Raw genomic sequence first — 19146 nt, forward strand, 5'->3', positions numbered from 1 at the left:
CACTTAATGCACAGCTTACATTAGTGGTTATGGGTTACGTTTGGTTAAAAGTGCACTCACTGGCTCACTCGTTGCCCCTCCTTACAGAACTATTCCCACTTTTACATGTTATCATCATGACCATAAATGGCACAAACCACTAAGACACCCCAGGGGCTCCGCCTGAAACTGCTCACGTGGAACATTCGGGGGTTAAATAACAGAGCAAAAGCTAGTAAGGTAGGCGCTTACATCAACAGGCACCATCCGCATATTGTAATGCTTCAGGAAACCCACGCGCTGAAGTCTACGCACGAAAAAATACTTCGGCAATGGGGTGGTAATAGACATTATACGGAATATTCTTCACAGAGTAGAGGGGTCATCACACTGATACACCCCTCCTTGGGGTTCTCCACCGACAAATGCAAGACAGACCCACAGGGGAGATACGTAGTGGTCTGGGGTAGCCTGGCCGGGGAAAAACTCGTCCTGATTAACACGTATGGCCCGAATAATGACGACCCGCAGTTTTATGTACAACTCCTTGCTATGATAGGCCTCACAGCTAACGCCTGGATCCTCTGGGGAGGAGATCTAAACACCATTCTCGACACTACATTAGACAGGTCCTCCAGTAGACCTAGAACCCTCACCAAAGCGGCGAATGTTATACGACATGCCCTCGAAGAGTTCACCCTGTCTGATGCCTGGAGGGGTATTCACCCTACGGAGAGGAAATACTCATTTTACTCCTCAGTGCACGACACTGAATCTAGAATTGATTACTGGCTTATCTCGTCCCCTTTGGTTAACTACACGGAACAATGCGAAATCCTTCCCCGCACGCTTTCAGACCATTCCCCGATCACCTTGACCACGCTGCTCCCTGGCATAGACCGCCCAACACGACGATGGAGAATGTCCCCCAACTTATTAAAAGACCCGAATGTCGTGGAGACTCTCCACACTGATATAGAGGAATTCTTCCTTCTGAACCATGGCTCCGTAGACAGATGGGCGACTGTGTGGGAGGCGTTTAAGGTGTGGGTGAGAGGGGTATTGATGTCCAAAACGACTGGTCTCCTCAAAGCCGTGAGGAACGAACTAGACACTATAGAATCACACCTGCAAATACTCGAAACTGAATATAGCATGACACATGACAGACACACCCTAGCCGACATCAGTGCACAGCTCCATACTTTCAATGATCTGGCGACTAAGGAACAGCAGTACATGGCCATTCCCATCAGAGCACGCAGATATGGGGAGGGCAACAGAGCAGGCCACCTCTTAGCCCGCATGCTCCGCAACGAACACTCCCATACCCCAATCGCGAGCATCTTGACAGAGGAAGATGTAGTTGTCAACGGCGACAAAGAAATAAATGATGTATTTCTGCGCTATTATACTGACTTATACTCCAATCGTGATAATAGTACACAAGAAGGAATTCGCAAATACCTGAGCAGGATTGACCTCCCTAAATTAAACCTGGCAGATCACCAGATCCTTGAGCAGCCAATTACCAGTGACGAAATAGCCGAAGCCATCAAAACACTAGCTTCAGGTAAAACCCCGGGACCTGATGGGCTAGGTGCCGAGCTATACAAATCCTTCTCAACGATCCTTGTCCCTGTCCTCACCCGTGTATGGGAGGAAGCCATTAACACTGGCTCGCTCCCGGACTCGATGACAGAAGCTGTTATAACAGTACTCCCGAAGCCCAGACGTCCAGCATATGATCGCTCCTCTTATCGCCCCTTGTCGTTGATAAACACGGATGCTAAAGTCTACGCAAAAGTTCTTGCAAATAGACTGCTCCCCAAGATGCCCACACTGGTACACCCCGACCAATGTGGATTTATACCCACGAGATCCACTGCGCTAAACTTGCGCAGACTGTTCTGCATCCTAGCACAGATCAAACCTCAAGCACAGGCAGTAGCGATATCCCTGGACGCAGAAAAAGCGTTCGATTCAGTCTCCTGGATGTATATGTTTGAGGTTCTCCATAAATTTGGATTTGGCCCCTATTTAACCAGTTGTATTAGGCTCCTGTACTCGTCTCCTAAAGCCAGGGTACTGACTAATCAAACGCTCTCCAATCAATTCTCACTACACAGAGGGACTAGACAGGGATGCCCATTCTCTCCCATACTATTCGCTTTAACAATCGAACCAGTGGCGGCAGCAGTGAGGGCAGAACAGGAACATCGAGGCATATATATGTCAGGAGAATACCAGGCCATCTCGTTATATGCGGACGATGCTCTGCTATATGTTCGAGAACCTGAGAAAAATCTGGGTCCCATACTGGCCGTAATAAACGACTTCACCCTACATTCGGGGTACAAAGTCAACAACACCAAATCTGAAATCTTCCCGTTAACCGATACCACCAACTGTCCCACAAACACACATGGACTAGCATGGGCTCCTGCACACATTCGTTATCTGGGAATACAGGTCTCCCGTGACAGCGCCTCCCTGTATATAGATAATCACGAGACCATTTTACAAAACATACATTCAAAACTTCAGATCTGGGCTAAGCTCCCCATATCCCTGGCTGGCCGTATTGCAGTGCTCAAGATGACTGTTCTGCCCAAGCTCCTTTACATTTTCTGCAACGTCCCCATCTGGCCGGGCAGATCATTTTTCGATAACCTCAGATCCATGGTTATAACCTTTGTGTGGAACGGGGGGGCGAGCAGGATAAGCTGGGCCAAGTTGGTCGAACCTTATGATAAGGGGGGCTTCGCGGCCCCGGACTTCGAACTATATTGGCAAGTAGCACAAGCCCAATACGCGAAATTCTGGCAAAACCCCCTGGACACGACACCACATGTATCCATAGAACGCCGCTCAGTCCGCCCAACAGACTTGCGCTCAGTCATCTACTCGAAAAGACACAGAGATGACTGCAAATTTGACCCAACCACATGCACGATCACAGCATGGAAAGCTATCATCAAGCGACTGGACATAGATGTCCCGTATGACTCACAAGCTCCGCTTTGGAACTTCCCAGACATCGCACCCACGTACGATACTGGCATTCAAAGAAGTTGGCTCCCAGAATATGAGTTCACAATGAAATCCATGTTCCCAAACGGTAAATTTGTAACCCCCGAAGAGTTTGCAGAATCGGTCGGCGAGACTCCCCTAAAAACCTTGCAGTTCCACAGAATGAAAGCAGCGTTCAAGAAGCGCTGGCCCACATTTCCAGACGAACCTCCAGAGCACGCATGTTTTCAATCCTTACACTCCCAGTCTGGCATAGGGGTGTCCAAACTGTATACCTTGGTCCAGACCCACACAGACGCCTTGAGTACCATCAAGTCAGCATGGGAAAAAGATATGGGCACTGTCATCGAGGCGGGAAAATGGTCCAGATACTGTCTCCTGTCCAAAAAGGTATCGTTAAGCGCGGGCTTAAGACTAATACAGTTCAAGATCCTGAACAGATTACACTTCACCCCGGCAAAAATGGCGAAGTGCTACACCAATGTGCCCGACACCTGCCCAAAGTGCCACACCCCCGGCGCAGACTCCTACCATATGTACTGGGAATGCCCTTTCATAGCAAAATTCTGGCGGGAAGTAGCAACCACCCTAGAAGGCATTACACAAATCCCTGCTAATCTTAACCCCCCGAAATACCTGTTTGGAGACATCGGAAAGGTGCCCGAAAAAATTAGGAGACTGTTCAATGTCGCCTGTGCAGTCGCTAAGAAATGCATCCTGCAGAAGTGGAAAAGTACACAGCCTCCGACATTGGAGCAGTTTCTCTCCACACTGATATATGTGAATGAATGTGAGGAAAAGTATGTGGGACTGTTACCTACCCCATGCAAACCAAAGGACATCTGGGCACCGCTCAGGAAGTACCTAACCGAAAATTCCTCGGATTCAGAAAGCTCTGATGATAACAGTGCGAACAAACTTTAAGGTGTCTTAAACCTGTATGGTGCCCTACTTCTTCCCATACATACTCTTATAGATGTACGCCCAGGCCATTAACTGTTAAAATTACGATGCCAATTGGTAACAATTGATACGGATTTGGATGAATATAACATGGTTGTAAAGTATATATGTAATTCATGATGTGACAGCTGTGATGTGCAACAAAAATAAAGTTTTTAAAAAAAAAAAAGACATATGGGTCCAATATACATCTATAGAAATCTCTAACTTTTCCTCTCAACATGACTTGTGCTATAGATATAAATCTGGGCAGTGACAAAACAAGATACTACTACTCACTAGAAACATTCAGTAAAACTCAACAGGATGTATATAATGATGTCTATGTAAAATCTATGTGGACATGACATTATTGAAGGAATGTATTCATAGGATGATATATATGTCAAATCTATGCACGTGAGAATTGGAAGGTCTTTATGCCTTGAGAAAGCCCACACTTTTTTTAAAATTTTTTTATTTTATTTATATGGTTAATAAAATCAACCTTTCAAATATCAAAAGATAACACAATATCAAAGCAATACAATTCTTAAAGGCAAATTTACAGTTTGTTCATTCACCACAATTAAAATTTGAAATTAGTTTGACTCAATTACGCTAATTATGAGAATGCACTAAATATTTCATCCAAAAAGCGTACAATTGCTATTTTGGTCCTTAAGGCAGTTGATGAAAAAATGCAATGCCTCAAGTTCTTTTGAATATGTGCATTTTGGTCTTCAAAGAAATTTCTGAAGCATTTTTTCCGGATAATGGCTAGATTTGTACAATACACTAAACAATGTTCCAGCGTTTCTTTTTTGCCAACATTCTTACAAAATCGACATACTTTTTCTGATTGCATAATTTGATTTCTGCGAGCCTGAACATCTAAAGTCGGCCAAAGGTTCAACCGAAAGCGGAGAAACCTCTGGCGAGTCTTTGAACAAGGAAATTTGGCCAAATAATCAGACATTGTTCTACACTGCTTGTGCCCAAATAGCGCTCGATCAAAATCCTTATAATTTAGACATTTATTTTGGGTCAGAATCCAATCATGTTGCTGGACTTTCCCAAGGCCACTCTTGAGTGACAGATATGCAGGTGTCCCAGTAGGTTGATGTTGGCACTTTGTAAATAAATAAATAGGCACTATTTTTATATATGGTACAGGGATATCTTTGAATTAGTGGCTCTTTTAAAACCAAGAATAAGCACATACTACCTATCCATGTTACAACTGACTTCGAAGTGAGACTGTCTAGTGAATAACAGTCTGTGTTTGGTTTCTGCAGCTTTAGTGTTTTAATAATAAAATTGGAACAATTTGACTACAACAATAGAATAATTGGTAGACATATTGCTTACTATTCACCTTTCTTTATCTGAATATGCAAATTATGGAAATGTTGTCAGAATGATATGATAGACATTCTTCAATCATTCTGTAACATTTTGAAATCCATCACTTACAAAACGAGTGCTGTACATTTTCATTTTTGAAGAGAGGTAGTACCTCTATTGTTAGCTATATTTCATGGCTCTGAGTCGGCTAAGCTGGTCTGTCTTGGTAGAATGTAATAGCAAACATGGTGGCAACACATGTAGGCAAAACAGAAGAAGCTGTTTGTGTGTTGGTAATGTGCTAAGATCTAATGCTTAGAACTATACGTTGCAGACGCCTTTGTACTCACACTCCTCTCTTTCTCTTTCTTCCCCTCAGTTCATTGGCACCGCAGCCTTGGTGGTCTGTGTCCTCGCCATTGTGGACCCAAACAACAACCCAATCCCCAGGGGCCTTGAGGCCTTCACTGTTGGATTTGTGGTTCTCGTCATTGGACTTTCTATGGGCTTCAACTCCGGATATGCCGTCAACCCGGCTAGGGACTTTGGACCACGTCTCTTCACGGCAATTGCTGGCTGGGGCTCTGAAGTCTTCTCGTAAGTATAGTCTCCAGGATAGAGAACCAGTATACAACACCCCATAATTAGTTATCTCACGTAACTTCTGAACTCTAGCTCAAGCTGGCACCTAAAGTCACTAGACAACTGGGAATAAGAAAACTCAGAGTTAAAATGGTAATCAGGTCATTTTCCACTTTTTTGGGGGGAACAATCACTGGTCAGAAATCTCTCCTGGACTTCAGGAAGGAAATAAAGACACTGCACTTCATGGAACAGCTTCTTGTAAGTTGAACCCCTGACAGCGCCACTGATTCCCTCAGCCACTGATCCTCCCCCCCTGTTTTCACTGTCCTTCCCACTCTGAAGCTTCCATTGCTTCCTAAGGTGTGTAGTGTGTACCATAGGAAATCGAACAAATGAATTGATAATAACTTTTGAATCGTACAACAGAAATTATGCAGACAATTTTGTACGTACGGGCTCCCCCAAACTGAACATTTTAGGAAATATTCATTAAAAAATAAAAAGGTTATTAAGTAAACAAAAAGAAAACACTTTCGGCCTTGTCCCCATTAATTTTCTAATAGAAAAAAAGGTCGATTTGTGATGACCACACAGAAAAAACCACTGGACCGAATTGGAAGAGGTCTGAAACAACCTGGGCACGAAGCGTTGACTTGCGATTCTTTTGATGTCTGGGGTTATGACATCCAGTATTATCTGCTCTCCAGTGACTGGCTATCCGAGGCTTCCGAGGGCAACACCTTCCACCTGGCAAAATATCACACTTTCATATGATTAAGGTGCTGCTAATCCATTGTTAACTTTCACTACGGGCCTCATTACGAATTGGGCACATTTTTGGGAAGAAATATGGCCAGCGGCAATTACCAATTCCATCGGCGGTATTCCTGGAAATCCACCAAATTCAGAGTTTGCTCCTGGCTCGACGGTAACAGAAGTGGTATGCCAGGAATACCACTTGTAGGTTTAAAAACCGTCTTCTAGATGGTCAATTTGACCCTTTCTGGAAATAAACGTTTAAGGTGGTGAAATGGTGGTTATAAACCCTCTTTCAATGGCCCAATTGAAGCTTTCTTCTCCACTGTATTGAATGGAAGCCGCAGCACCAGGGCTGAGGTCGAAGGTACAGCGGGTGGACAGAGTCCCCCCTAGTTTTTTCAGAGGGCACCTTGATATGCTAATTTCTGGTGACGCCACATTCAATTGGTATGTTGAGGAGTCCTCCCACTTTTTTTTCCGGACTTGAAGCCGGCGCAGGAAATGCTGGCAGGACGCGAGCCGCGCGCTAGACAGGAAGCCAAAGCAGCTACTGTTTGACATGATTGGTCATGGCATTTGGTGCTCCGCCTCGCCTCTAATCCGTTAAGGGTGGGAACATTAACGTGTTGATATGCACTTGAGGACAGGCATGGGCTTGTGCGTGAGCAGCGAACAGGCAGGGCTCGTGCCTCAGGCGCCGTCCACCCGGACAGGCTACATTTTATGTTTCTGAGCTTGTTATCACTTCCGCTTTCTGATGTTTGAAGCAGGGTTGGACTGGGAACCAAAAGAGACCCTGGAAGTAACTTTCAAAGTGGCCCCATATTACATATTATCGGCAAGCCCACCACTTTTCCTATGAGAAAATGTGGAAATACCACACGAAAGAGACCCAGCTTGCAGAGGCCTACTGAGAAATCTCCAGAGTTCCCTATTGGCCAGTTCAACCCTGGTGTGTAGTCACACACGAATGACTAAGGGAAGACACATGGCACTATGAAGCTACTTTGCTGGTCTCCTGTATAAGGGATAGGGAAGTTTCATCGCAAGATAATTTGTTGAATTTGAATTTGTCGTATTTATTTTAACGAATTTGACAACAAATATATGTGAGGGGGTGGGTACAGGTAATAATTAAGGTGGGGGAAGTAGGGAGGGCTGCGGGGGTTCTCTGCCCAGTATACATTTGCAACCAAATTGCATAAAAGAAAAAAAAGGAGACAAAATCTGATTCGATGATTTCTCCTCGATGAAATCCCATAGAAGCCTGTATTGTCCTACGCAGCACACGAAAGGATAACGAGAACGGTAACAAGAGCATTTAATTAAAAGTAACTGCCATGGTGTGTTGAAACCTAACATTCAACATCAAAACTGCCCCCTGTTACATGTAGCTCTGCATCCAGGAAACAGTTCACGAGTTCAGCACTCGCCTCTTATATGGAGCCAGCAGGCACTTGCAATTTCAGATGTCAGCAGGGCCTTCTCAGCCCTCCATCCTTCCAAAGTCAAATACATTGAGTACCTTCAAAAGTGTAATGATGACACCTGTGTACAAGAGGGAGGAGCGACCTCTGGCGGGTTCATGGGATCAGAGCTCACCCTCGAGTACTTTAAGACGAGAAAGCTGCACCTTGGGGTGGATGGGGTGCGGGATTCTCTTACTCCAACACCAATCAATAAGGACAACTTAATGGTTTGGCAAAGGGAAGTCCGTTTAATGACAAGTACAATAAACGGGGTTAAAGAGAAAATTTAAGTATAGGTACTATATCTGTAAATGGTAACAGAGTGTGCATACTGGATAGCTCTTATCGGGTGGGCGTCTACGCCCATCCCGCTACATCACTCGTGATAGACGTCACTAAAGAGTACAACGTCTCATTGGTTCTACTAGCTATAGGACCCTTGATTATTTGGCCCATTGTGATTGGGTGTGTTACACCCCTAGGCATAAATCTCCACTTTAATTAGCAGCATGCATAATGATCGCCCAGGTGCGGTATGCCCCAAGGTACACCTTGCCTCCCCTCCATCAATTAGTACTTTAAGGCTATTTGTCAATTAGTTGGCAGAGGATGTCCTCGAAACTGTAGCTTCTTATCAGGAGAAGTTATGGCATCCTCTGAGTTTGGATGACATCAGACATGGGCACCTCTTCACGTTCATGGTCACATGTTAGTACACCGTGAATCTGCTTCATTTTCCCTCTTTTTGTTTATTTGATTCTTCTCTTAGCCTTGCCACCTGCCTGGGCCTCCTTATGTCGACCTTCTCTGGCTGGCTGCTATGCTCTTAAGTTTTGTTTCTTCGAAGTTGCCGCTCTCCTCCCTCTCTTGGATGACCTCGAATTCCCAGACATCAGCTACTTCTTGCTAAGTTTCGAATCCGCTCTTTCGTCTGGCTTTGTGCTGTTATATGAATCCTGGCTTGTTTGACCCCTACCATTCTGGCTTAGTTCTGCTTTTGTAAAATGGAGTCGCACTTGTATAATGTGCTTCTTTCAGGTAGATAGATATTAGTGGTGCTTGCCGCTCTATTCTTCTACTAAGCATAGCAAGCAGTACTGTTTCCTTAGCTTCTTGCGTTCCAAGCCTATTTACAGGCGTTTAGCCAGTTGCATATTTTGCCTCCTGCTTTATGGTTACGTTTCTTTAAGTTCAGCATCGTTTCTCCTTTTGAGTCCTTTATCTCTTTATTCATATAATTTCACCATTGTTTGTCATCCTTTGGTTGTTATTTCGTTCATCTGTAGATCTGTCCTGGCCTTTGTGTTGTCAGCATTCGCCTTCGATTTAAGGCCCTTTGGGTCTCTTCAGGGACAGTTTGTAAGTAGTCTTCATTTCGTGTCAACTGTTGGTACGGTTGTCTCAATGGGAACCGTGCTGCCCATGGATGTCTGGTTATTGGCACTTCAACAGGTATTGCTCTTCTGATGGGCATTGGGCAGAGCCCCAGTGTGGCTGGTATTTCAGAATGGGAGGCTGGAGTGCAGGCCATATCTGGGATCTCCTCTACACCTGTTATTTCAGCACTTAGAAGCTGGGAGAAATCTGGTCCAAGGGCTGCCGTAATGGTGCTAACTGGCCATTAATTGTAGTAGATGCAAAAGGGGTCGGTAAATGGTCATACTGGTGTCTGGCAAATGCCTGGCTAATACCTGCACACAAGCCAATACTGTTGACTTTGCAAATCTTGTTTTTAACATGGCTTCAGTGAAGCATACATACTGCTTATAAACAAAGTGGCTGAAGGGAGACTTGGTTAAGACATTTTTGTTACACCAGAAACATATTTACACCTCCAGTTAAGCCAATGATGCTGTGAAGACTGCTTTCAAATGACACTTGCATGCACTTTGAGCACAACGTTTGATGTTAATGCTTGATAAATGTAATTCAAAGAGATCCCAGAAGGATGTGATTTTGGCGGTTAGGGGCAGGAAGCGGTTGGGAAAGGCCAAAGGGATTAGCATGGCCATGGGCAGTCAGTGGGTGGGTGAATAACCAAACAACACCTGGAAGCTGTCCCCCCTCCTATTCCATCTCCCTCCTAGCTGTACGCCAATGTAATCATTTTGGATATGATGGACGCTGTACACAACAACCTTACCTACTTACTGAAGTTGCAAAAATAAAATAACAACAGTAGACCTAAATAAAAAAGAATCGGGCAAATGAAAAAAAGAGCAGAATGTAGCCTTTGTTTTCAGATGGCCAACTCTCAGAACTGTGCAGGTCACCACATTTTCAAAGGTGGCTTGTGTTTTTTGTGGTGGCCTCCTGAACTCATACAAATGATGCGCTACCTTGCGTGAGCACACTAATGGCTCATTAGCTCCCACTGGCCACGTGATATAATATGATATGATAAGTCATTTATAATGCGCCTGTACACAAGTGTTTCTATTTATAACGCGTCTGTACACAAGTGTTTCTAGGTGCCACAAAGGAAGGAAGGAAGGGAGGACAGAAGGAGGACAAAACGATGATCTTACTAGGACTTGAGTCATTAAGATCGCGCAAGTGCGGTGGGAGGGGGAGAAGTGCCAGGGGTGGTCTGGGAGGGGGGGAGAGTGCAAAGTAACTCGTAAGTGCTGCCAGGAGATGGCTCATAAGTGCAGAGACTCAGGGGACTGTAGGGTTGCAGATACAGTCCCTTAAGTGGTTGGGAGGCCCAGTGGCAGTTCAGGGGCAAACCGGTCGTGCAGGAGCCTGGTCCCCTAAGTGGCCAGGTCACCAGAGTGTGCAGCAGCCACGGAGATCAGCAAGGGAGCGGAAGAGAGAAAGCAGAAGCGAAAAGGAAGGTCTTCACTTGCTTCCTGAACCCTAGGGGGTCCTGCTCAAGTTTGAGAGAGGCAGGGAGGCTGTTCCAGAGGGAGGTTCTAGTGGAGGACCGAGATCTACCCCCCACTCTCTGTCTGGAGAAGCATCTGACCCTCAGAGAGTCCGAAGTGGATGAGCAGAGGGTTCGAGAAGTAAGATGCTTAAGAAGAGAAAGTTGGATGTAGTGTGGTCCCCTTCCCCCGAAAGCCATGTGGACAATGCAGAGGGTCTTGTACTTGATCTTTGCAGCCACAGGTAGCCAGTGGAGAGATTTCAGGGCTGGAGAGTTGTGATCCCTGGGCTTGAGGCCAAGGATAAGTCTTGCAGTCATGTTCTCAATAACGTGGGTGATGGAAGCGCGTTTCCGCATGCCGGACCTTAAAGGGCCTGTCATTGTGACTTGCCCAAACACATAAATAAGCTTCTATTATGCAGTGCTGTTGTTTTGGAGGAAACCAAATGTATAGAAGGGTCAAAAGTGACCCTTTTTTATTTTACATTCCCCTGAACCTTTCTAACCATGAAAAAGCACATCCCATTTATGAATATGGGTTGCGTTTTTCAATTTCATTTGAGCAATTGACTCTCTCCAATCTGAAAGCTGATGAATCCATTCCCATCATAGGACCTGCAACTTGTATTTGTGTTGGTGATGAGCTTGTGCCAAAAAGGTTTAGTGAACGATCCTAATGACTATGGAAACTTATTCGGATGAACTCCCTGAACTGCAAAATGCACTGCACGCAGAATGCGCAGTGACGTGCATTGTGTCGACAAAGTCAATGCTCAAATAGAGGCGTTGAATATTGTCCGCTTAGTCTAACTAAACAAAACAACTAAAAGGGCAAGCTTGGCTTAGTGATGTGTACCTTCTCTGAAATATTTGTTTACTGTCTTTATGGATATTTGGTGATATGGGACGAGTCAATGAGGTATGGAACATCTTTTCGCCGGGAGCTGAGGTGATGCTCAACGTTGCCCGATAGTTACTATAGCATTCATCCCCTCTGGCAAACTGTTTCGATTATGCCCTATTGATTCCAAACAGGGCAGGATTCAGGGGCTGGGGATTTCAAGAGGAAGACATTAAAACTGTGCTCGCTTTGACATCTGTGCAGAGCCTGCTGACGCAGGTTCGAATCCCGGCAGGGCCAAACTCAGCCTTTCATCCTTCTGAGGTCGATAAATGAGCACCACACACCGTGGGTAATAATAAGCAGCGCTCAGATACCTGAGGGTTCGTAGCGCTTTATAAATGCCAAATTATTATTATTATTATTATTATTATTATTATTATTATTATTATTATTATTATTACCTTAAACCATCAATAAATTGATGACTTAAAAAATTTGGAATCCCAGATACATTACATTGAAATTGATGGTCAGCAAATACAAATAGCTGAGTCCGCTTTATGCTCTCTCTGGACCTTCCTGGTCAGTGCATTTGATTACAGATAGATGTCCTTCTGCAATGGTGGCCTCAGTCGCTGGGCGCCCCCGTCTGTAGGAGCCAAGACCACTGTGGAGGACATCTGCACGCTTCCTACCAACCACACCAAATAATCTCACACTATGCCAGAGAAATAGACTGTGTCATATCAACAATTCTCACACAGTCAAACCATAGTGGTTAACATGTTCCATTCCAACCTTTAGGTGCTTATCCAGTCCTGGTTTTTTCTTTGCATTCTGGGACTTGTAGTCAGAGTGTTATAATGGGTAAAACAGAACTACAGGTCTTAGTATGCTAAGGAAAAAAAAACAGGCTGGATAAGCAACTACAGTTTGGAACGGAGCATAATGGGAACTATGTCAAACTATCAAAATAAATTAAAATGATGACGCTCAAATTAGTGGCCTAATCGGATGAAACATAATGATAAGTGACACAGCAAGAGGAATTTAGTTTTGGCTGTAAGGTGGCACTGTAAGTGCTGCCTATGAGCGGAAACTATTGTCATGGGGAGTGAAGTTCAGAGAAAGAGATTGTGAGGAGGGAGACAGCCTGTGGATGTTGTTTACAATTTTACTCACAATGGCCATGCTAGACCCTATGAGCTTTGCTTTCCACTACCAGCCACTCCGTGCCCAAAGTACACCCCTCAGGGATCTCTTTAAGCTACCAGCCACTCTGTGTCCAAAGTACACCCCTCATGGATCTCTTTAAGTAACCAGCCACTCTGTGTCCAAAGTACACCCCTCAGGGATCTCTTTAAGCTACCAGTCACTCCATGCCCAAAGTACAACCCTCAGGGAGCTCTTTAAGCACCCAGTCACTCCATGCCAAGGCACACCCCTCAGGGATCTCTTTCAGCTACCAGCCACTCCGTGGACAAGGTAAACCCCCAGGGATCTCTTTAAACTAGCAGCCACTCAGTGCCCAAGGTGCACCCCTCAGGGATCTCCTTAAGCTACCAGCCACACCGTGGCCAAGGTACACCCATCAGGGATCTCTTTAAGCTAGCAGCCACTCAGTGCCCAAGGTGCACCCCTCAGGGATCTCTTTAAGCTACCAGCCACTCTTGCGACCAAAGTAAACCCCTCAGGGATCTCTTTAAGCTAGCAGCCACTCAGTGGCCAAGGTGCACCCCTCCGGGAACTCTTTAAGCTACCAGTCACTCCATGCCCAAGGTACACCCCTCCGGAATCTCTTTAAGCTACCAGCCACTCCGTAGTACTCAAGGTGCACCCCCCCAGGATATCTTTAAGCTACCAGCCACTCCGTGCCCAAGGTGCACCCCTCAGTGATCTCATTTTAGCTACCAGCCACTCCATGCCCAAGGTACACCCCCAGGGATCTCTTTAAGCTACCAGCCACTCCATGCCCAAGGTACACCCCCAGGGATTTCTTTAAGCTACCAGCTACTCCGTACCCAACGTGCACCCTTCAGGGAATCTCTTTAAGCTACCAGCCACTCTGTGCCCAAAGTACACCCCCAGGGAATCTGTTTAAGCTACCAGCCACGCTGTGCCCAAGGTACACCCCCAGGGATCTCTTTAATATACCAGCCACTCCATGACCAAGGTACACCCCCAGGGATCTCTTTAAGCTACCAGCCACTCCGTACCCAAGGTGCACCCCTCAGGGATCTCTTTAAGTACCAGCCACTCCATGCCCAAGGTACACCACTCAGGGATCTCCTTAAGCTATGTGTCACTTCGTCCCCAAGGTACATCCATCAGGGATCTCTTTAAGCTAGCAGCCATAGGTGCCAAAGGTGCACCCCTCAGGGATCTCTTTAAGATACCAGCCACTCCGTGACCAAGGTACACCCATCAGGGATCTCTTTAAGCTAGCAGCCACTCAGTGCCCAAGGTGCACCCCTCAGGGATCTCTTTAAGTTACCTGCCACTCCGTGACCAAGGTACACCCATCTGGGATCTCTTTAAGCTAGCAGCCACTCAGTGCCCAAGGTGCACCCCTCAGGGATCTCCTTAAGCTACCAGCCACTCCGTGACCAGGGTACACCCATCAGGGATCGCTGTAAGCTACCAGCCACTCCGTAGTACCCAAGGTGCAACCCCCAGGATATCTTTAAGCTACCAGCCACTCCGTGCCCAAGGTGCACCCCTCAGTGATCTCTTTTTAGCTACCAGCCACTCCATGCCCAAGGTACACCCCCAGGGATTTCTTTAAGCTACCAGCCACTCCATGCCCAAGGTACACCCCCAGGGATCTCTTTAAGCTACCAGCTACTCCATACCCAACGTGCACCCCTCAGAGAATCTCTTTAAGCTACCAGCAACTCTGTGCCCAAGGTACACCCCCAGGGATCTCTTTAAGCCACCAGCCACGCTGTACCCAAGGTACACCCCCAGGGATCTCTTTAATATACCAGCCACTCCATGCCCAAGCTACACCCCCAGGGATCTCCTTAAGCTACCAGCCACTCCATGCCCGAGGTACACCCCCAGGGATCTCTTTAAGCTACCAGCCACTCTGTACCCAAGATGCACCCCTCAGGGATCACTTTAAGAACCAGCCACTCCATGCCCAAGGTACACCCCTCATGGATCTCCTTAAGCTATTAGTCACTTCGTTCCCAAGGTGCACCCATCAGGGATCTCTTTAAGCTAGCAGCCATAGGTGCCCAAGGTGCACCCGTCAGGGATCTCTTTAAGATACCAGCCACTCCGTGACCAAGGTACACCCATCAGGGATCTCTTTAAGCTAGCAGCCACTCAGTGCCCAAGGTGCACCCCTCAGGGATCTCTTTAAGCTACCAGCCACTCCGTGACCAAGGTACACCCATCAGGGATCTCTGTAAGCTAGCAGCCACTCAGTGCCCAAGGTGCACCCCTCAGGGATCTCTTTAAGTTACCAGCCACTCCATGACCAAGGTACACCCATCAGGGATCTCTGTAAGCTAGCAGCCACTCAGTGCCCAAGGTGCACCCCCCGGGATCTCTTTAAGCTACCAGTCACTCCATGGCCAAGGTACACCCCTCCAGGATATCTTTAAGCTACCAGCCACTCCGTGCCCAAGGTGCACCCCTCAGTGATCTCTTTCTAGCTACCAGCCACTCCATGCCCAAGGTACACCCCCAGGGATCTCTTTAAGCTACCAGCCACTCCGTACCCAAGGTACACCCCTCAGGGATCTCTTTAAGTCGCTGTGCCCAAAGTACACCCCTCAGGGATCTCTTTAAGCTACCAGCTACTCTGTGCCCAAGGTACACCCCCAGGGATCTCTTTAAGCTACCAGCCACGATGTGCCAAAGGTACACCCCCAGGCATCTCTTTAATCTACCAGCCACTCCATGCCCAAGGTACACCCCTAGGGATATCTTTAAGCTACCAGCCACTCCATGCCCAAAGTACAACTCTCATGGATCTCTTTAAGCTACTGGTCACTCCATGCCCAAGGTACACTCCTCAGGGATCTCTTTAAGCTACCAGCCACTCTGTGCCAAAGGTACACCCCTCAAGGATCTCTTTAAGCTGTCAGTCACTCCATGCCCAAGGTTCACCCCCCAGGGATCTCTTAAAGCTACCAGCCACTCCATGCCCAAGGTACACCCCCAGGTGTCCCTTAAAGCTAGCAGCCACTCCATGCCCAACGTACACCCCACGGGGATCTCTTAAAGCTACCAGCCACTCCATGTCCAAGGTACACCCCCAGGGTTCTCTTAAAGCTACCAGCCACTCAGAGCCCAAGGCACACCCCCAGGGATCTCTTAAAGCTAGCAATGTGCTTTCTGAGAAGCTTTCTGAAAGGTTTAATTCTAATGGCTTAAGTGCAGCTGTAAACCGGCTCCTGGTGTAATCAAAAATCCATACCCAAGTGTGCCTTCATGCGTGTGATTTATCTTGTTATATGGTGAAGTATAATGCATTGCATTTGCCATAATAAAACAGCAGTAATTCTACATTCAACATTCACAGATTTAACCTTTTAGTTACATACAGAAATCTTTATCTTAGGAAAGTATGATATAACGAGCCTGGAATTTCCCACTCTTACGATGTCCATCTCAACCTCTTTCCTTTAGGGCTGGAGGACAGTGGTGGTGGGTGCCAATCGTTTCCCCCTTTCTTGGATCTGTCGGAGGAGTTTTAGTTTACCAGCTAATGATCGGGTTCCATATCCTGCCTATTCCAGAGTCCACGGAGCAGGAGAACGTCAAGTTGGCCAACGTCAAGCACAAGGAGCGGATCTAAACCTCAGCCATCCTCAGTAGGCGACTTGTAGCATGAACTGGACAGGCAGACACTGAGCAAGAGTCGTGTTCAATGTTGTGGCTCCTATTCTAGCTTTGTTGCATATCCCTGATTCTCCTGCAAATGGCATACAAGCTTTTTATCTGACAGTGTTCTACATTGTACCCACAATGCACCAAGTGTTCTTCTTCCAAAGTCTGTCTAGGCGCAGGGATCCAAACAGTGTGTTAGCACCGGCTTTGCCATCTGCGTTATGAAGCATTCTGGCTTCCTGGACAGCAAGAAGGCACTACAGTCAATCTTTCTCTAGGTACGGGCTGCGGCCAATCAGATTCAGAACACCAACATTGAAATTCCTATATTTTCCGTGAAAATTCTTGACACCTCAAAGGGTAAGTTGAGGTTCTGAAATCTATTGGTCGGTGTCCTAATAGAGGCAAACCAGGACGGCTCATCTACATCATGAGGAAGGATTCTGATTGGTTGTCTGAGTAGGCCAATGAAGATATGCATGTGGATGGGTCATGGCACAGTGCTGTTATTATTGGCTTTGGAAGCAATTTCCATCGCTGAAAGAAGTCAGTTGACGTCCCCCTGGTTGTCTGCAATTTGATTGGGTGAAGAAGTCGGCCAATCTGATTGCTTGAGGTTTGCTCATCACCGACACAACAGTTTAATAACACAGCATCAGGCAGAGCTGTGGATGTAGATCCAAACTGCCAACTACAAACTCGAAATGCAAAGCAGCATTGTTTGTGTCTAAGCCCATCATGCATCAATTCCCTTTAGGAAAACATTGACCAGCTCATGTTTGCTCAAGCTATGCATTATCCGCCATCTTAGATAGAAGCGCCCTCAAAAGCTTTGCAGATTTGTACATACATGCCTGTGCTATATGGTATTAGACCTTCTACACTGACATATTTCCCTTGAGTCTAGGGGCGCTGCCAGCTTGTGTATTTTTATGTAATTTTTGTATTCATGGTTTTGTACCAACAAAGATGACAGCGCACCGCTAGAAATTGTGGGATCATGAATTGGTGGCAGGACGCAGAGATCTTTCTCCTTAGCTATCGGAAAGTAGTATGCTCTGGCGGGTACAACGTCCTTTCATCGCAGGGTTAATCATCACTGTTTTTTTTTTCGTGGACATTTTATCGAGAAAAAAAACGAATCGAATTTTAGTGGGGGTTAGAATATATATATGGGGTGTGGGTGTTAGGGAGTAGACAAAAATTAAAGGGGATGGGGGTGTAGGTGCTAACCCCCAGAAGTAAATATAAAAAGAATTCGATGAGTTTTTTCGATAAAATTTCCACGAAAAAACCCCAAGCGATGGTTAATCGTGCGATGAAATGAAATGGAACAGCTTCGATGACCTGCGGATGTAGGTAAAAGCCATTGAGATAATCAACATTTAGACAACACTTGGTGCTCAATGCGGGTCTCAATGCTGCGGCCAGGCCACACTAGAAGACAACCATACTGATGTTCAAACAGTGACCTCTGGTAGGCTGAGGTATTGTCATGGTATGGATTTCAGTACCGCTTTGGTGCCAGAGTCGGCTGAAGCTTGTAAATATTTAACTGAACCGTTCATTACAGTTCCCATGGCCATGTCGGTGCCGGGTGATGTACCTCACTCATATGGCTATGGGATTAGTGAAATGGAAACACCACTCCTATGTATAGTATGCCAGCGACAAGACTAGGCGGCCATTTTCTTTGTTGTCATGCATTTAGCTAGCCATGCCTTTGTATTTCAGCTAGTCGCACAAGCCGCCAGTGATAGACCATGCCTGGTGGCCAAATTCACGGCCATTGCTACATGGACTGGAGTAAAAAGAGTTTGGAAAAGCCGTACCTTGGATAGCTCGAGATCCAACAACGTACAGTACTTAGATGTTCCATTGACCTATAAATATTTGAGAATGACTATGGAATATGTTTATTCTTGCCTCTTTTTAAAAAAAAATAAATACATTTTATTACAAAAGTGAATCTCTGGTGTTTTGGTTTCTTTGATCAGTTCTAAATGCCCTGGAAGATGATATCAGCTGCAAGGCAAAAAATGTTCTTACACCTGATCCAGCCACTGTTCCCCTGAGCTCTGCTTGTCTTCTGGTGATGGACTTTGGATTCCGAGCTCTAATGTCAAGCCCTTCCAATTCCTTACCCGCCCCGCTCTGCCTTGAAATGCTGGCTCCCAACCCACAAGATCTCTAGCAACACGGTGGTAGGATTTTAGTCAAGAGAATCCACCACATTGAGAAGATTCTGCTTTTATAAAAGATTGTTGTTTATGTGAGCGGATGATAGCACAGGGGCAACAAGCTAGTCTTGAAAGCTAAAACCACACGGAGCAACAGAGGTTCAAATCCCCAATCCGCGCTTAGAAACCAAAGTCTGGTATTAGGCCTGTTATAAAAAAAATATTAAATTAAATCAGAAGAGAATTGAGGAAAAAACAAAAAGTACATATTTCATCAAAGGCAGCATATGTAAAAGA

General features: G+C 46.0%; 1 protein-coding gene across 1 annotated transcript in view; it reads left to right on the plus strand.

Annotated features, from left to right (window-relative positions):
* Positions 1–18638, plus strand: part of AQP3 (aquaporin 3 (Gill blood group)) — a 63027-nt gene extending 44389 nt beyond the window's left edge. Inside the window, exons 5-6 of the mRNA XM_069626863.1 lie at positions 5681–5898; positions 16469–18638. Coding sequence (XP_069482964.1) covers positions 5681–5898; positions 16469–16637 — 387 coding nt within the window. The 3' untranslated portion in view covers positions 16638–18638. The remainder of the gene's footprint in view (positions 1–5680; positions 5899–16468) is intronic.
* Positions 18639–19146: the final 508 nt, after the last annotated feature.

This window comes from Ambystoma mexicanum, chromosome 6p (assembly GCF_040938575.1).
Source record: "Ambystoma mexicanum isolate Mex_15411 chromosome 6p, UKY_AmexF1_1, whole genome shotgun sequence".
In the NCBI taxonomy this organism is placed as follows: Eukaryota; Metazoa; Chordata; class Amphibia; order Caudata; family Ambystomatidae; genus Ambystoma; species Ambystoma mexicanum.